Source organism: Telmatherina bonti (assembly GCF_933228915.1).
Source record: "Telmatherina bonti genome assembly, chromosome: 24".
Lineage (NCBI taxonomy): Eukaryota > Metazoa > Chordata > Actinopteri > Atheriniformes > Telmatherinidae > Telmatherina > Telmatherina bonti.
Genome location: NC_136633.1, coordinates 20,539,012 through 20,556,572, shown reverse-complemented (window position 1 = coordinate 20,556,572; position 17,561 = coordinate 20,539,012). Strand labels below are relative to the sequence as shown.

At 38.5% G+C, this 17,561-nt stretch overlaps 1 protein-coding gene across 1 annotated transcript; it reads left to right on the top strand.

Moving 5' to 3' along the window:
• Positions 1 to 449: 449 nt before the first annotated feature.
• Positions 450 to 17,526, top strand: cab39l (calcium binding protein 39-like). Its single transcript, XM_079263982.1, has 9 exons — positions 450 to 637; positions 10,203 to 10,333; positions 10,566 to 10,730; positions 10,826 to 10,944; positions 11,029 to 11,197; positions 11,372 to 11,431; positions 13,909 to 13,974; positions 14,116 to 14,259; positions 15,037 to 17,526. The coding sequence occupies exons 2-9, from the start codon at positions 10,232 to 10,234 to the stop codon at positions 15,214 to 15,216; spliced, it is 1,005 nt and encodes a 334-aa protein (XP_079120108.1). The 5' UTR covers positions 450 to 637; positions 10,203 to 10,231; the 3' UTR covers positions 15,217 to 17,526.
• The last annotated feature ends 35 nt before the right edge of the window (positions 17,527 to 17,561 follow it).

The following is a 17,561-nucleotide window of genomic DNA, read 5'->3' as shown; positions in this document are numbered from 1 at the left end:
AGTAAAATAGTAAGCATGAATGTATATATTCTGACAAGTAATACAGAAGTGCTTATTTAAATAAACATAATGCAGAAATGTGCAAGGAAAGGTGGTAAGGACGATTTCAAATGAGCGGATGTGAACGAGATTCAGCTGCGGCTGGAAAGATACAGATTTGTAAAGTTGGCAAGAATTGGATTAGCTGCAACCGGAAGTTGTATCGCTCGGTGCTTTAAATCTAAGATACCTCTGAAATTGACAAATGAGATAAAATGGATTTATTAAAAGATAAAATAATAACAGAAACATAATTTCAGTTTATGGTAAATATTTTGAATGGCATTACAACGTAACATTCCAGTTTTACCCCGCAAAGATAATTTCCGTGAACCTTAATGTGAAAGCGTCCACCGGAAGTTTTAGCTTTAGTTCGCGCTGCTTTGACGGACGTCTGGAGAGCGACCAGATGGAATTCTGCACTGCCTTGTTAGCAGATTCCACACATTATAAATTGTATCTCTCACATCTTTAGCTGACTTTCCTGCTAACAAACAGCCCTGGCGCAAACACAGACGCCTTCCTGAGAGGCTTGGCTCTTCTCTGAACCGGGACAGCAGCGGTGAAGACATTTAAAGACACCAAATATCTTCTGACTGTAAGTATCATTTCTAGCTAATACTGTCGAAGAGCAATAGCTTCAAGTTAACCTTATGGTGTGATATTATTGCCCTTGACAGTCTTTGTAACTACAGCTAGGGGTTGAAGTTTCTGCTTTGTTTATACATGAGACATCTCTTCAGCTGTTGTTTCTATAATGATGCAGACAAGTGTGGTTAGCTTTGGAAATCTGTCAAACAAAAAGGGAGTTTGGCCGGAGGCTAGAGGGGTGTAGCCTTGTTAAATCACATTGTCTGGGACACTTAATGCGGCCTTATGCGCTATTTTACTGCCGTTTGCGTTGTTAGCTCTCGTTCTTCCTAACACATACATCCGTGGTATCTTTTATTCTTCAACAGCACGTACAAAGAAGATGTATTTTATGCTTGGTTTTTTTTTTTGTTTTTTTGTCCTCCTCCCTCTTATGTTACTTATGTTGCGAGCAGCGCCAGGCTAGCCTGAAGGAGTCTGTTCCGCTTCCGGTGATGCCTTTCAAAACAATATAGTTGAAAATTCGAAGAAAATATGTATTTATTTATTTATTTACCAACTTTATTGATGCTGTCAACTTTTGAAATTAAATTATTGTCATACAGGCTATGATTCATATATGTACTACGTATCTAATCTGAAAGATATATTTCTAAGTCCAAAACTGTAATTTTAAAAGCTTTTTTTTTTCTTTTACAAGTCATTTTTTAACTAAAATTGAAATTTTTTAAATTTAATTTTAAATTAATTTTTTTATTTAATTAAATTTTAATTTTTTAAATAAAATTAAAAAAAAATTACTTATTCAATCAAATGAGTCATAATAAAATTTGTCATAATTATATTCTTAGCCCTATGATAAAATATTGATCAGATATTCTAATAAATAAATATCCTGTTAAGATATTTCTGGATATCTTTGTCTCATATCCTTAACTTTTAACCAAATAGTTAATACTTAATAGTTTACTTTCAATGGAAATAGTAGATTTAAGAGACATCACCTCTTCTCCCATAACAGTGTTATTTCAGCTATCCCAAAAAGAATGACAACACCTATTCATGCTTAAAGCCTTAGTCCAGTGGACTATAGACAATGGTCACTAACGAGACCTCATGTGAATCATGACTCTTTCATCACAGCCGAAGAATCTCAAAATGTCTTCTGAACACCAAACCCAGTCTAGTTGACTTAACTAACTAATGTTGGATAACTTTTAAGTCCAATATGATGGCATAAACTTTTAAAAGATGAAAACTTGTAAAATGTTTATCAGAAAATAGCCTCAGTGAACATTCAGATTACAAAATGTTTAGTGACCCTCTGGTTTCATTTCAACAGTAAAACTACCCTACAACCCCTTGTTCTTGTAGTTACCTCATTTCGCCTTCATATATAGGCAAACCGGGATAAATACAGCAAGATTTATTATCCTAGTTTGATAAGCTCATCTCACGTTAGTTAAGAATATCAACTATGACGGCCCTGCACATAACTGCAACAATACACCAACGCTCATATGAGTAACTGTGTGTTTTGGCGAGTAAGGTCAATACCCTATTCTTCTGTTCAAACTTACTTTTGTCTCATATTACCTTTCAGTAGTAATTAAGTTGTATGTCTGTTGAATACCTATGAAGTGGCGAAACACTCATTTTTAATCCTATATGTGCAGGATTAAAAGCTTGGTTGGAGGTAATGGCTGCCACCTGTAACAAAGATGTGATTTTGAAAGAGAAGCCTGTTTGGCAGGATAAACTACAGCGCCAAAAGTCTACAGTACAAAAAAAAACGAAAATCAGAGCTGTTACTGAAATGATATGGAGGTGATTGTGCTTCAATAACAACTGTGCATAAAGCCACACTGCTAAACTTTGGCAGATTTTATTACTGAGACGCCCTCCAACTACTGCTATTTTGGCATGTCGCTTGCGTCCGGTCTCTTCTCTGACCTCTCTCCAGCACTGAGAAGTCAGTCTAATATAGACTTTTTTTCTTATGACTGGCTCTCTCCCTTTCTTGATCTGTTTTCGTCTTTCTTCAGTCATGTCCTCTTTGGGTTTTTTTTCCTGAATTAGCCATGGTGTTTGGTAACAATGGCCACTATGTAGATGTACAGTTGTTAGCATGTGGCATGATGATGTAAAAAATGGAAATGTTGCTGTGAAGTGATGTTCCCGGATGGAACAATAAGTTCAGGAAAGAATGTAATAAATGCCTCTTTGCCATCAAAACGAGTCAGAAATGCAGAGTTTTAAAGTCTGAAAGTTATGTACTGGTATTTTTAGTCATGCTGCTCTGCTGAGGCGTTTATGGTATTATTGCTTTCCATCAAAGTGAAAAAGGAGAACATTATGACCAATCTCAACAAATGAGCATGCTTAGGTGACATAAAAGTCTGTAGTGTAAACATTTCCACCTTGACAAAGTAGAATAAAAAAAAAACAAAGGTGTTTTCAGGACTTAAAACACCTCAATGCCCTGCTGCTATAAAGTACAACCAATATATTTTTGGTTATTATTACTGTTGTACATTTTTTTTTAGGACAATTCTCAGAAGTCATCCTAATCTTCAGCACAGATGACATCAAAAGGTTTCACTCTTTAAGGAGAGTTTTGATTTATTTATCATCATATTGGAAGTTACAGATACATGTGGAGAAGAATCTAGGACAGTAATGTGTTAAGGGGCCCCTCAAAAGCTTGAATGTTAGTTGCTTTTTGTCTGGAGCTGCAATTCTGTTGTTAAATTCTGTCTACAGGTAGACGTAGTACTCAAAACTGCCGTTGTGGTATACAAGGAGACATTTAGCCATGATAGAACACCAACCATGCAGTTGTTGGAGAGTAAATAACTTTTTTTATTTAGATGTTTCTAACAACTAAAGTCATGTTTACTTGTTTTTTTAAAAAAATGTTCCAGTAGCTATGTGCAAAAGTGCACGATGGGTCACTTCCCATCGCAATATGACCCTTGTTCTCACCGCAATCTCTTCAGCACACTGCTCGTGGATGAAATGTTATAGAACATGGGATTTTTCCAGACCTGACCATAATCTCACCTGCTCCTGCCTTAGATCACTACCTTTGAAAGTCATTGATTAGTCATCTGAGCCACCCACTTGCGTGCAGTTTGTGTGCATGTTTTAATCTGATGCTGCAGCTGGCAGCTGTGCTATTCGATGAGGTCAGAGCCAGGAGAGACACGACACATCTAACTGCATTAGTCAAAGATCAAAATACAAAGTAATACGATTAAATGATCAGTTAATGCTTGATGTTGTGAATGAGGAATGCATTTTAAACCATGGAGACAGAAAGGTAATCTGCAAGGAAACGGCTGTAGTGTGAAGAAGAAGCCTAAAAGCAGTGCTCCAATAGCAGTAGAGGAAATCGAAATAAGTTAAAAGATAATGAACAAAAAACTTGTGTATGTTTTGTAGAATGACCTTATGTAGATAAACCGTGCTCATTATTCTGCTGGTAAAGCTGAAAAATCAAAAGGTATTTTCTTTCTTTGTCTGATTATACATCAAGTTCATATGTCAGCAGTGGAGGTCATGGTGACAGATAATCCAGGAAAAATCTGCTTATGCATGGTTTCTGGTCCGTCTACGCTGCTGGGGTCAAGGAAGTTTTCCTGCTGGTGTTTTGACAGCAAGGCCTGGGTCAAGTCCCAGCATAATGAAGTTATCGATACACCACAAAATGTCACAAGACAAACAGCACCCAGGCTGGAAAAAACTTTTTTGTTATGCTCAGAAGAATGAGAAGAAATACCAATATCTGGTGGATAGTTTTCATACTTTACTGACATTTTATGTGAGAAATAATTAACTAGGGTTATACTTCAGATTGTTTTTCACTTGTTTAGTTAATTATTAATTAAGCACAATTGATTGTAATTTTCACATGTTGCATGTATTTATTTTCAGTGATTTATTTAAATGTGTTTACATGACATTTTTCACTATCGAACAACAGGAAGTCTCGCATTAGACCTGAATTAATCAGATTATCACCAGTTTCTAACTCATTCTGTATTTACATGATTTTCATCAAGTATGGCTGAGAAAGAAATGATTTCCTCAACCATTTCTGTTTGTGGCAACATTTAGTCTTTGCTCTTTATATCTTTTCTTTTAAAGCTAATTGAAAAATATGAGGAGCAACGTTGTAGCTTTCCAGTGTGATTACACTAAAACAGAACAGCTGGCTGTGGGTTCAGGCTCAGTGGGCTTCAGATTAATTCTTTTACATAACATTTAGTCAATCTTAAATAGGCTACAACTGGAGATGAAGGTTTCACAGTAACCAGCTGCTTAAGCTTTAGGGAATTAAAATGGCCCTTTTGGACCTTTTATTCTTTAATGATCACTAACATTTAGTGAAAATGGCAGCAGTATGGACAAGTTAGAAATACTGAAGTCCTGGACTGTTCGTGATCTGATATGTTCGGATTGTAGGGAAACTATTTCATGTTTTTTTTTTGTTACTGTTTAAAGAAATGTTTTGGATTAGTTTTCAAGGCACAGTAGCTTCAGGTGAACTTATTGCTGTTTTTTTTTTCTTTAATTGGTGCGTTAATGCAGATGACACAAGGGGTGGGAAAGTCGAATGGAAAAATAAAAAATCAGGATTTTTTTGCTTCACAATTTTAAAATAGATTTTTTTTGTTAAAAATCTATTTGTTTCTTCAAATAAAAATAATCCATAACATTTTTTCTTCATTTTTATTGCTTTTATTGATCTATTTACTTCTTCTTGGGCATTATAATAGCAGAATGATGGTCTGGCTGCTGTGTTGTTTTTTTCCTAATTTAAATCAAGAAAAATGACAAGTAAAAAAAAAAAAAGTTTTGTACATTTTTTTTTTTGTTTTGTTTTTAATCTACAAAAATCAGCAGTATCGGGGAATCATGAGAATCGCAATTTAAATCGAATCGGCACCCAAAAAAATCGGAATTGAGTTGGGACAAAAACATTTCATTACAGCTTGAATAAACACACGACTTCAACATCTGATCCACATCCACAGTTTGTAAATGGATAAAGTAAAGTAAAGTCCTGAACCACTCCTTATTTCCTCATGTATCAACAGTGAATAAAAAAAGAAAAGGGTGCAGTTATTTACTGAAATGTGTGAACATAAATGGAAATGCATTATATACAGTATACACAAAGTTATTTACAATTTTAACCGCTTGAATTCAGTATTTAGTGTGAGCCTCTTTAATTTTATTGTAATTTCTTCCAGAAGAAGTAGACTTCAAGAATAGTTCTTTCCCATGCTCTTTTGTGCATGTTGGCTGCTTTTTTCGTTCTGTTTTCTGTCAAGATGACCCCACTCTGCTTCAGTATTGTTAAGGTCCGGAGCGCCGAGGAGAATTCGTCACTCCGTAAGACCTGTTGCTGCTGCCTTTCAGCCCAGTGGAAAGATAGAAACAAGAAAGAAATGTTTAGAGACACAATGAAAAATGGAGGAAGAAGGCAGGAGAGTGGAAAAGGAGAAACTACTGAGTTGTAGAAACTAGAATGTCTGTCTGAATGCAGATGTCTGCCAAGGTATTGTCAGTGTCAGCAATTGCAGGCATTACTTTTTAGTTAAGACATCTAATGGCCATTTTATTCCTATGTCCCCATTGTATAGAATCCTTTAAAAAATTCCTGGATCCAGGCAGTGATATCGATAATCCCCAATATTGAATCACGTGTTTGTGACTGCATTCTATTTCTGAGTTTTCTGGAGAATGTAATCAAACCTCATTCCTAACCTTTTGAGTTATGTTGCTAACAAACAGAAAAGCCAACACCTCCTCCACCAAGACGGTAGTAATGACAAGGAACAAGACAAAATCATGCCAGAGGAGGAGAAAATAGATCTGCAGGAAAAGAAACAGGAAGTGGAGGATGTTCCTCATTGTTGCATCTTCACTCTCCCTCAGTACACATCAGATATTCCCCAGCTAGAACCACAAACATCCCTCCATTTCTTTTCTGACGCTTCTGATGTTTCCTTTACACTCTGCTCCCACTACAGCAGGGATCCTCAGTCCTGGTTCTTGAGGGCCAGTGTCTTGCAGGTTTTATAAGTTTCCCTGCTGCTACACACCTGACTCAGACTGCTGCTAATATCTCGTTTAAGTCAGGTGTTGCAGCAGGGAATTTTTAAAACCTGTAGAACAGGGATCCCCAATCCAGGTCCTCAGGGCCGGTGTCCTGCAGGTTTTCCAAGCGTCCCAGAGCAGAGCTCGTCTGAGTCTGGTGTGTTCCAGCCAAGCGGCAACCTCCATGGGTTAAAAGTGAAGCCTATGCAGAAGTGCATAAAACTGCAGTTCCCCCTTCATCCACTGCAGGCTCCAAAACGGAGCGAATCTCCATAGACTCCCATGTTAAAAAGACCCAACTTCACAGCAGAAATAAACATGTTTACAGCCTGGTTCAAAAATCCATTTTCGGTTTAATATGTCAGGTTTACCTTCATGACAACTGTGGGGGGAGTGATTTTTTTTTTTCTAACTTGCCCGTTTAAAAGTAATTTAATCTCGAAGTTTGACATATTTAGGGGCGTGTCCTTTTGAATGACAGGTACCCAATCTCCCGCTTTGAGTAAGAAGAACGCAGAACAACCGTGGTTTTTAGCCGGTTAACAACATGTCTTGGCTTTAGCCCGCTTACCTCCGTTAGCTGGTTAGCTCCTTTTATCTCCAGGTTAGCTCTTAGCTACAGAAACCTCAGAGTCTGCTCAATGTCAATCATCCACCATGACTCTCACAGTCCCCCTCTTAGCTCCACCTCTTTGCCCATATTTGTATTTTCTGGACGAGACGACACGCATGCCCCTGCCAAGATGGCAATTTTAGGAACCGCCCACTGAGCTTCAATTCAGCTCTTCAGAGACCTGGGTGACGTCACGGAGGCTCCGTCCATCTTTTTATATACAGTCTATGGTTCCAGCAGAGACACTAGAAGAATCTGCAAGACACCGGGCCTTGAGGACCAGGATTGAGGATCCCAGCTGTAGAACACTGGCCCTTGAAGACCACTATTGAGGGTTCCTGCACCAGAGCATCCTTCAGATTAACTAGCATCTGATCCCCACTCTTTCTCTGACACTTTAGTCTGTCGACTGTCTCTTAAATAGCCCTTTGACCTTTTGGAAACATTATAAAGTCCTCCCTTCTCATCATCTTTACATCTTCCCTCCAATATCCCTGTTTTCAGACCCGCTGCTCTGATCCTTCCTTCATCTCTGCCTCTCCACCCTTCATCAAATGTCCCTCTGACATTTGTTGTAATGACAAACCTGCGAACCTCCACCTCTCTAGGGAACATTCCTGTTGCCCTTCAGTTTTCCTTTGACTTTTATGTTTTAATCCATACACATCCTTCCACCTTCCTTGGAATCTTTTCTGGACCTTTTTTGTACATGATGCTGATCAATCTTCCACCCCGCACCCATGAGGACCTTCTTATTTAAATTGGGAACATATCATGTGTCTTTGCAACAGGCTATTAGTAACAAGAAGCCTAAAGATAATTTTAAATTAGATATAATGCAAACAATGCCTTTTGCTCTGTTTGTGTGACGTCCACTTAGATATGGTTGTTACCGGAACTGCAGAAATGTATCACTGTTACTCAGGATCATAAAGAACTGGGTCAGTGTGTACCAGATGGAAGAAGAACAATGCACAGACAGCTGATAATGTAAATATTGATAACTGTCTATGCATATTCTGAGACATTCATGCATTTATGATGTGACAGATTCATTAATACTGAACTGATGTTTTTGTCTTATTTGCTTAACTTAAAACTAAATTCATCACGGCTTGTTTTCCTCCACAAGAAACTATTTGAAACAGGTTCTTTCTAAGTTTTCTGAAACTTGTTAATGGCCAAATGGTCTTTTCTCCTCTTACCAAAATTTGACCCTCCAGTGACGTGTGAACAAAATATTTTCCGCCCTAAGCTACTTGCTGGCCACATATTTAAAAGTTTTCTCATCTTATGAGGCATCTTGCTTGTGATTTAATTTGTTAAACAAACATATTGCTCAGCCAGTAGACTTAGTCATGTAATTAAAAGCTAGAAGTCGGTGTTTATTCCCAAACTACCGGCCTGAACACTGCTAGTCTGTGGAGAAAAGTGAATACACTCAGCTGAGATTTTTTTCTTTGTCAGGTGAAAACCTTGTGATACTAATTTAGGCCATTTTCTTGTTTTTGCGGGTGTTGAACCCCCATGTTTACTCAAGAGTATTTACTTATTTTGAAGTAGCTTAGTTTTATAACGGCTGTAAGGTCACATCCTGCTCTTCATGGTACAGAAACATGTAAAGCCAGCTGTCTTGTAGTGTTTTTGTTCTCTCAATAATAATCATATTATTCTGGCTTTCAGGAAGCCAGTCAGCATGTGCGCACGTTGTAACTGGGGCTTGAGTCCAGTCCCAGTTAAGGCATAATTGTTTATGTAGAGCACTTTCCTCATAAAGCAGTGACTTAGGAGGCAGAGAAAAGAGAGTTAAGAGAAGAAGTAGATTAAATTCATTTAAGATTTAAGGATGGAGAGAAAAGAGGAGTGTAGCAGAGATGGATGGAGAGGATTGAAGGTGGGAGTTGAGGTGAAAGGGGAGGGGGGGGTGGGGGGGGGGGGGGAAGTAATGCCCTTTTACATTCCCATTCAGGATTAGCAGTCACAAGTTCTCTGGCTGTTCCTGACCTGACCTGATTTGTGAGGTTTTGAAGTTTATCAAAATGCCCCCCCCCCCCCCCCCCCCCCCCCCCCCCCCCGTTGTCAAACTTTTGTGCTCTGCATACTGCAATTCCCTTCTGACAGGCCGGCCTGCATGCTCTGTTAAACCTCTGCAGATGATCCAGAACGCTGCAGCACGTCTGGTCTTCAGTCAACCCAAACGGGCTCGTGTCACTCCGCTGCTAATCACTCTTCACTGGCTTCTGGTTGCAGCACGCATCAAATTCAAAGCTTTGCTTCTGGGTTACAAAACAATAACTCAAACAGCTTCTGTCTACCTTCACTACTTAATCCAGACCTACACTCCCTATCGACAGCTACGTTCCACCAGTGAAAGACGCCTCGTGTTACCACCACTAACATGAGGGACTAAATCACTAGCCAGACTCTTTCCCTCTGTTGCGCCATGATGTTGGGATGACCGCCCAAACTCTGTCCGCTCTGCAGAGTCCCTGTCTACTTTTAGGAGCAAGCTGAAGACTCAGCTCTTCAAGGAGCACTTAAACTCTTAGTTTAGCTATATTTGTTGGAAAAGTTGGAGAACTTAGTCCAGTTCTTTGCAATCAGAAGAATTGCAATTTAAATCGAATCGTTGCCCAAAAAAATTTGTAATTGCATCGGGACAAAAGCATCTCATCACAGCCCCAGACAGACAGAATCTTCCCATTAAAACTAGAGACAATTAATTATAAGGTCCTTGTTGTATCCCATTATTTTGTTTGAATCTGAATTTTAATAATGAAAAATAATAAATTTCTCATTCCTGCATCCAGCTTTTCACTGACTGCACTCTTTTGTGTGTGTGTGTTCACAGGTCCCAAGACGTTTCTGTTTGTGCTCATCATGCCGCTGTTTGGTAAATCGCATAAGAGTCCTGCAGACATAGTCAGGACCTTGAAGGAAAACCTGGCCATCCTGGTCAAACAGGACAAGAAGACAGACAAGGTAGGCAAGACCAAGACAAGACCTTTTGTACATCTGTAAACGTCTGGGTGTCCAGCAACGTCAAGGTGACAGCCCTCTGTGAAATTAGAGCATAGAACAGGCTGGCCCTGTCATCTCCTGACACTTTGCTGTCAAGATGGTTGGCTCTCTCTCCCACACTGACACAAAGACATAAAATCAGCCTCCATTTAAAACCCCGTTTATCTCCTTGCCTCCATCGTCTTTTCTTCAGGCATCTGAGGAGGTGTCAAAGTGCTTGGTGTCCATGAAGGAGATTCTGTATGGGAGCAATGATAAGGAGCCCCACACTGAGACTGTGGCCCAGCTGGCCCAGGAGCTGTACAACAGCGGTCTGCTGATATCGCTGGTAGAAAACCTGCAGGTTATAGACTTTGAGGTGAGCAGAAATATACTAAAAGATGCTGCAGTGCTGCTGGAAAACTAGTGAAACCCACAACTGAAGTCGTCTCATTTATCTCTGTGTGCTTCCAGGGTAAGAAGGACGTGTGTCAGATCTTTAACAACATCCTCAGGAGGCAGATCGGGACGAGGAGCCCCACTGTGGAATACTTCTGCTCCCACCAAGAGGTCCTCTTCATATTGCTGAAAGGGTGAGAGAAACACGCGTACCGCACACTGTTTGCAACATGATAACAAGAAGGTGACGCAACAACCCTCTCTGTGTGGATCTGAAGCTACGAGATGCCCCAGGTCGCGCTGAACTGCGGGATCATGCTGAGGGAGTGCATCCGCCACGAGCCGCTCGCCAAGATAGTTCTTCATTCCGATCATTTCCACAGCTTCTTCAACTATGTGGAAATGTCTACTTTCGACATCGCCTCTGACGCCTTTGCTACCTTTAAGGTGAGTCGGCGTTATTGATCTAAGCTGTGAAGTCATGCTGGAAATATGAGGGCTACAACTGCTCGTCTGACTTTGATGGATGTCGCCTAAGTACTTCTAGCTGAACGTTTTCTTCTTCATGAGCTTTGTGAAGGTGTCACCTGAGAGACAAGTCAACGTGTTCTTTGTTTTCAGGATCTGCTGACAAGGCATAAAGTTCTCGTGGCGGAGTACCTCGAACAGAACTACGATGCTGTGAGTTATTTATGTACTGGGATCAATATCTTTTATTGCTAACAAGTGGTTAAAACAGTGAATCTGATGAAACGACAAAAGAAAAGAGACAAACAGAAACAGAAGAATCGCAACTCAGAGAAAAAAAAAGGAGCAAAATGTCCAAAAATCAGTAGAAAAACTTATTAAATCCCTTTTTTTAAAATTCATTGTTGTGTGTGTGTGTGTGTGTGTGTGTGTGTGTGTGTGTGTGTGTGTGTGTGTGTGTGTGTGTGTGACACAATTAATATATATTTTCTGTTCATATATACATATTATCAATATATACACATCTGTATATAGTTCTGCTGTTAGTTACACATGGTAAAGGAATGTACTGCTAATACAGACAATATACTCGTATTATATTGGATACACATTATAATACATGGGAAATCGGGAAAAAAATTGTCTATTTGTAAATGAATTGATGGCTTTAGATTGTTTCAGCTATACATTTAGTCACACTTTACTTATGAATATGCTCAATATCAAATGTACACTGGGTCAAACTTTAAAATTGAACAAACTTGTGACGCCAACATTGATATTTATTGGAAACTCTCCCAGATATGACGACGAACCTCGTACATTGGTGGTAAATCACGTGCGTTCAGCTGCTGTGTTTCTTCTAAGGCTCTCCTTTGTGTTTTCTCTCTGCTCACGAGCTCACAAACTTTCATCACGCTGTTTTTCACAAACACTCCTTCATCGAAGGGCCGGGCTTGTTTTACTGTCTCTGCTGCAGTAACTTGAAGTTGCCATGACTACGGTCAACAGCGGAGAAGGTCCTGTCCTTTCCTGATTGACGCACCAAACCACCACCAGAGCAGTCTGGTGTTTGTAGTATAGGCAGTACATGTGCTGTATAATACCGGTGGGCCGGCTCTAGTACAGGTGGTCCTCAGGTTACGTTGTTTCAACTTTACGACGCTCATTAAATAAATGTAAATGGAAGAACTATCGAAGTTGCGAGGTTCCGTATAAGTTCTTGCGATGTGTGACGCGGAGGCTGAGTGTGTGTGTGTGTGTGTATTTATTTTGTGTTATTTGAAATGTATATTTTAATTGTCTGTTCTGTTTTTCCATTCATATGATGTGTGATACATGTATTTAGATGGTTATTAAGTGATTTAGAGGATATTTAAGGGTAAAAATTACTTATGTGGTTACACTGTGGCGTAGGAATGGAACTCATATGTAAACCGAAAATTACCTGTAATTGTTTGCAGTGTAATTATATTAAATATTACACAAGGCCATACAGAGTTTGACGCCTGTGCAGTAACTCCTTTCTTTTTTTTTTTTTTTTGTTTTTGTTCCATATCTCTTCATTTTAAATGCTACTCTTCCTCTGAGATGACACTTCTTTTCAAAAACATTTATAAGTGACATGATAATAAATTGTTCCTGACTTTATATGTAGAAATTCTGCTGGTTGAAATTCTACAATGTCACATAATTTGGTTATCTTGTAGCATGTGTACATGCCAGTTTGCCTTTGATGCGTGTTTTATCGGGTGAAACCTTCCCTCACAACTCCGTATGACTCCAAATAAGGAAAAATAACTATATCAGGGATCAGTCATGTCAAATACATTCCTTCACATGACTCGGAGGAAGATGATTCAATAGACGGGAAAAGAACAAAAAAAGTATGTTTTTTTTTGTTGTAAATGCACTTAAAATTCCAGTGAAGATGAATCAGTTGAAATCCCTCCTAATGTCATGCCGACTCTGGATACAAAGCAGTGCTTATGCAGTCAGCTTCCCCAGGCAGAGGGGCCCTTTCACTCAGAGGACCCCCACACAGAACAGCCTTCTTACCAGCTATGTTAACAGATGTCTGCGTGTTACTGGGGAGCCAACTAGGAGATGTTGCTATGGGCTCACCAGAGTGTCAGACCGAGCCAAAATACTTTGCTTACACTGCTTTCTGATGGTCTAAACCAGCGGTCACCAACTGTGATCTTCGAGGGCCACCATCTTGCAGGTATTAGTGCTGTCCCTCTGCAACACACTTCACTCAAATCAATGGCTCTTTAACAGGCTAGATGACATGGGATCAAGTTGCACCAGGGAGTCACTAAAACCTGCAGGATAGTAGCTCCCGAGGTACGGAACTGTCTGAACAGATAGTTATCTTGTGTGATATGCTATAAAATAAACCAAACATAACCCTCTCATTATGGCACTTCTGAGCCTGATGTACTGGTTTCAGAATTTGAAGCCATGTTGACATACACGCAGACGTTAGCAAGAAACTGACCTCTTTAAAATAAGATGTTGCAAGTTTGGAGGAAGTGGAAAAACCAGACGACAGGTCCCAACTCCTTCATTTCCTCTTTTATACAAGTTCATCTTGCGCACATCAAGGCAGCTTCAGATGGCCTCCGGAGTTATAAAATCGCTCATTTAATATCTATTATTATCTTAAAGTGTATATTGTTTTATTGCAGGTTTTTGCAGACTATGAGAAGCTGCTCCACTCTGAGAACTATGTCACCAAACGGCAGTCTCTGAAGGTTGGACCTTTACTTGGATATATAATTAAGTTACTGCAGATACTGTTCTTTTTTTTTTTTTTTTGCTAACAAAACATTAGTCTTCCAGACTTCCTCTAAGCTTAACTTCTTTCTCATGTTGTTCCAAATAATGTCATCCAGCTTCTGGGCGAGCTGTTGTTGGACAGACACAACTTCACGGTGATGACGCGCTACATCAGCAAACCTGAGAATCTCAAGCTAATGATGAATCTGCTCAGAGACAAGAGTCCCAACATCCAGTTTGAGGCCTTCCATGTTTTCAAGGTAAAAAAAAAAAAGTCATTATTGAATGAGGAGGTGGAGGATCAATGCAGATGCTAACTGATATCAGATTGAGTTATCTTCTTCTATGGTATTGGGCATTTTAAGTAAATGCATCAGTTAGCATCTTAGCAAAGTGGGTAACTTAAATAATTCATGCTCTGATATCAGTTAATATTTCATTAATCTTAATAAAATTAGTGTTTAGATCATTTTAATTGATCAGATCTCATGGATAATCTTAGTTTCCTTTGGTCTTTGTCTTAATTTATTTGATTTACGGCTACAATTACAAAGTTTAACTAATTGTAGATTATTATAATTCTTTCTACATGGATGTAGAGCAGATATCTCGCTCGTCTGCTGGTACAAAATCCAGACACATACTTTAACAGCAGTATAATTGGCCCCTTTTCACCAGCTTCCTGTATGTTTCAGGATTAGTTTTTACATTTTGTTACTGGTTTTTAGTACACCTGAAGATTTGGTGCTATGCTATGCTATGCTATGCTATGCTGTTATGCTATGTTATGCTATGCTATGCAAATATTGACATTATTATGATCCAGCTAGAACTATAAGGTTAACAAAATATACTTGTGCATATTCCAAGATCAAAATAAAACAAGGAGTGAATGTGCATTTGCAGCTTTGTACTTTTATCTTTTGTTTTATTGTTTTTGTTAACTTTTTTGACTATTTTTGAGTATGTTTATAAATGACATGGACCGATGGCGATGGAGTTTAACTTGCCTGTTTCCTACTACTCCTGTGTTTTAGGTGTTTGTTGCAAACCCCAACAAAACGCAGCCCATCATTGACATCCTGCTCAAGAACCAGACCAAACTAATCGACTTCTTGAGCAACTTTCAGAAGGATCGCACGGATGACGAGCAGTTTAACGACGAGAAGACATACCTAATCAAACAGATCAGGGATCTGAAGAAACCAGCCTCATAGAGACGCATCTCTCCCCACCCTTTACCCCCAACTTTTTTATCAATAGGAAGACATAGAAAAAAAAAAACACACATTAACAATAATGGTTATTCTGTTGAAAAGAGATTAAAAAGAAAAGAAAAAAAAATCAAGATTTTATTTTATTTTTTTTTTTTTTGTTGGTTCATTAAAAACTTGTGCAAGAGTAGTTTTTAATCACTGATCCTTCTTTCTAAAATTTTGCCATGAATTTTTTTTCTCTTCATCTGTAGCATGTAGTGCCACAACTTGTAACGTTGGAGGCAGCTGATTTGCTTTGTTCGGAGAACCAGTGCTTTAAAAAGAAAGAAGAAGAAGAAAAAAAAAGCCAAAATGGTCCAGTGGCTGATGGTTATTTTTGCTATTTTAATCAGCATTTCCAGACGCTCCATTAGCCGGACAGTTTAAATGAAGTAGCTACACATCAGACAAATGAAGATTTTTTTGTTTTCAAGGCATGTGGTCAACTGATTGCAGGGAAAGCTTTTGCAGAAGTCGAGCGGTCGCCCTCTGGTAGCCAAATGTCTCGTTAGCCATCACACTGCCAAAGCTGCGAATTACTTTTCTCTAACTCACTCTGAAAATCATCCTGAAATGCCTTCATGGCAGATTTTCTGGCGCCTGTTTTTCCCTCAGATTGAGCAGCTGAAGATTGATGCAAAACATCTGAAAGTAATATCGTTTGTAGCTCAACGAGGAAAAAGCTGAGCGTCGACCTGTGCCATTTGATTAAATCCGTAAGCTTTAGCGACAGAATTTTGTCACTCTTGACCAAAATTATGCCAGTATAACTATTAATTATCAATATAATCCATCAAATGAAGGGCCTTTTTTTGGATTTATTTGTGACACTGGGCTGCTGTCGGTACATAAAGCTTCAACCATAATGATCACTGGTTCTCTGCTGGTGGCTAATAGCACTTTGTGTATGATAAAAATATGATCAAGATATTTTAAGCTGATCAGTTTTCACACTGTTTTTTTTTTTATTTTTTTTTATTTTATTATATATAGTTTAATTTCTTTCCATGTACAGTTTCTGGTTTATACACCTGAAGTGAGTGCCATCGTGAGTGAGAACTTGGAGGTAACTTGCTGCGTGGAGAGCAGCAGTAAAAATGGCCGTTTTGTGGTTTTGTTTCACTCCATTTTCTTTTCTGTATTGTAACATTTTTTTTGCTCTGATTTCATTCTTATGTTGTATTAGGAAGGAGAGTCAGAGGTGCCTTTTTCTTTTGGTGTGCTTTCTCTTCTGAGTTTCCTATATCTTATTAGGGGAGCTTAATTAATATGTTGATAAAAATATGCTCTGGATAGAACATATTTGTTCTGATTAAGCGGTGAACCTCTTAACTCACTATATTTGAGTTACGCTGTCATTCAGTATGTTTTAAACTTTTTTTTTTTCCCATTGCTACAACGAAATAGATTCAACATGTAAATTACAAACTGTTGACAATAAACTTGCAGTAAAGCTAAAAGAAATCAAAGGAAATGAAAGTCCACATGTAGTTAAAGGACCATAAAATGGGGAAAGTCAATGCAGATAAAAGCACAGCTGAAGCAGGATTGTTGTTGCTTTTTCTTTTTCTTTTTTTTATATAAATATTACAAAGAAAATGTGACCACGTTTTTTTTCCCCTTTAAAAAAAAAAAAAAAAAAAAAAAGAGACCAAGAAGTTTGCAAATCATTTAGTTTATTTTCCAATAAATATGATTTTCCTTTGAAAACTTCTAGCTTTCACTCAAACTTCACCATTTACTTCCATCAGAGTTGTGATTCATAGTCTCCTAAAGCTGAATTCTTGCTTAACGTCACATGAAAAGAATAAATCCATCCAAGAAACGAAAGCAGCAGTGACAGTAACGGCTATAAACCCATGAACCTTTCTGCTCTGGCAGGAGAAAAGAAAATAACTGTTTTCTGTGTTTGTTTTGGGTGAGAAATGAGTACACCAGCTAGTTTAAACCTAAACTGTGACAGTGCTTTACCATATCAGATGCAAGTGTAAACCAACCAGCTTTAGTCTGTTGAGGCAAAATCAAGCAACTTCGGTCACTAAAATCTCCTGAAAACAGCCTCTTTGTTTCGACATTGATGCAAATGTACCATATTCACTAAAAATAAAAGGATGGAAATGCATGTTGTGTGTCTTTGCATCTTTAATTACATACCTGCTTCAAGAAAAAAATGATAAAGATGGAAGTTTATTTTTCAGCACTTTGCATAAATAACTACTTTTATGACACCAAAGCACAGCAGTTTAAGACAAACACTGTTAGACGGAGCATTTCCTGTGGTTTCTTACAGATGTTCTCCTACCAGT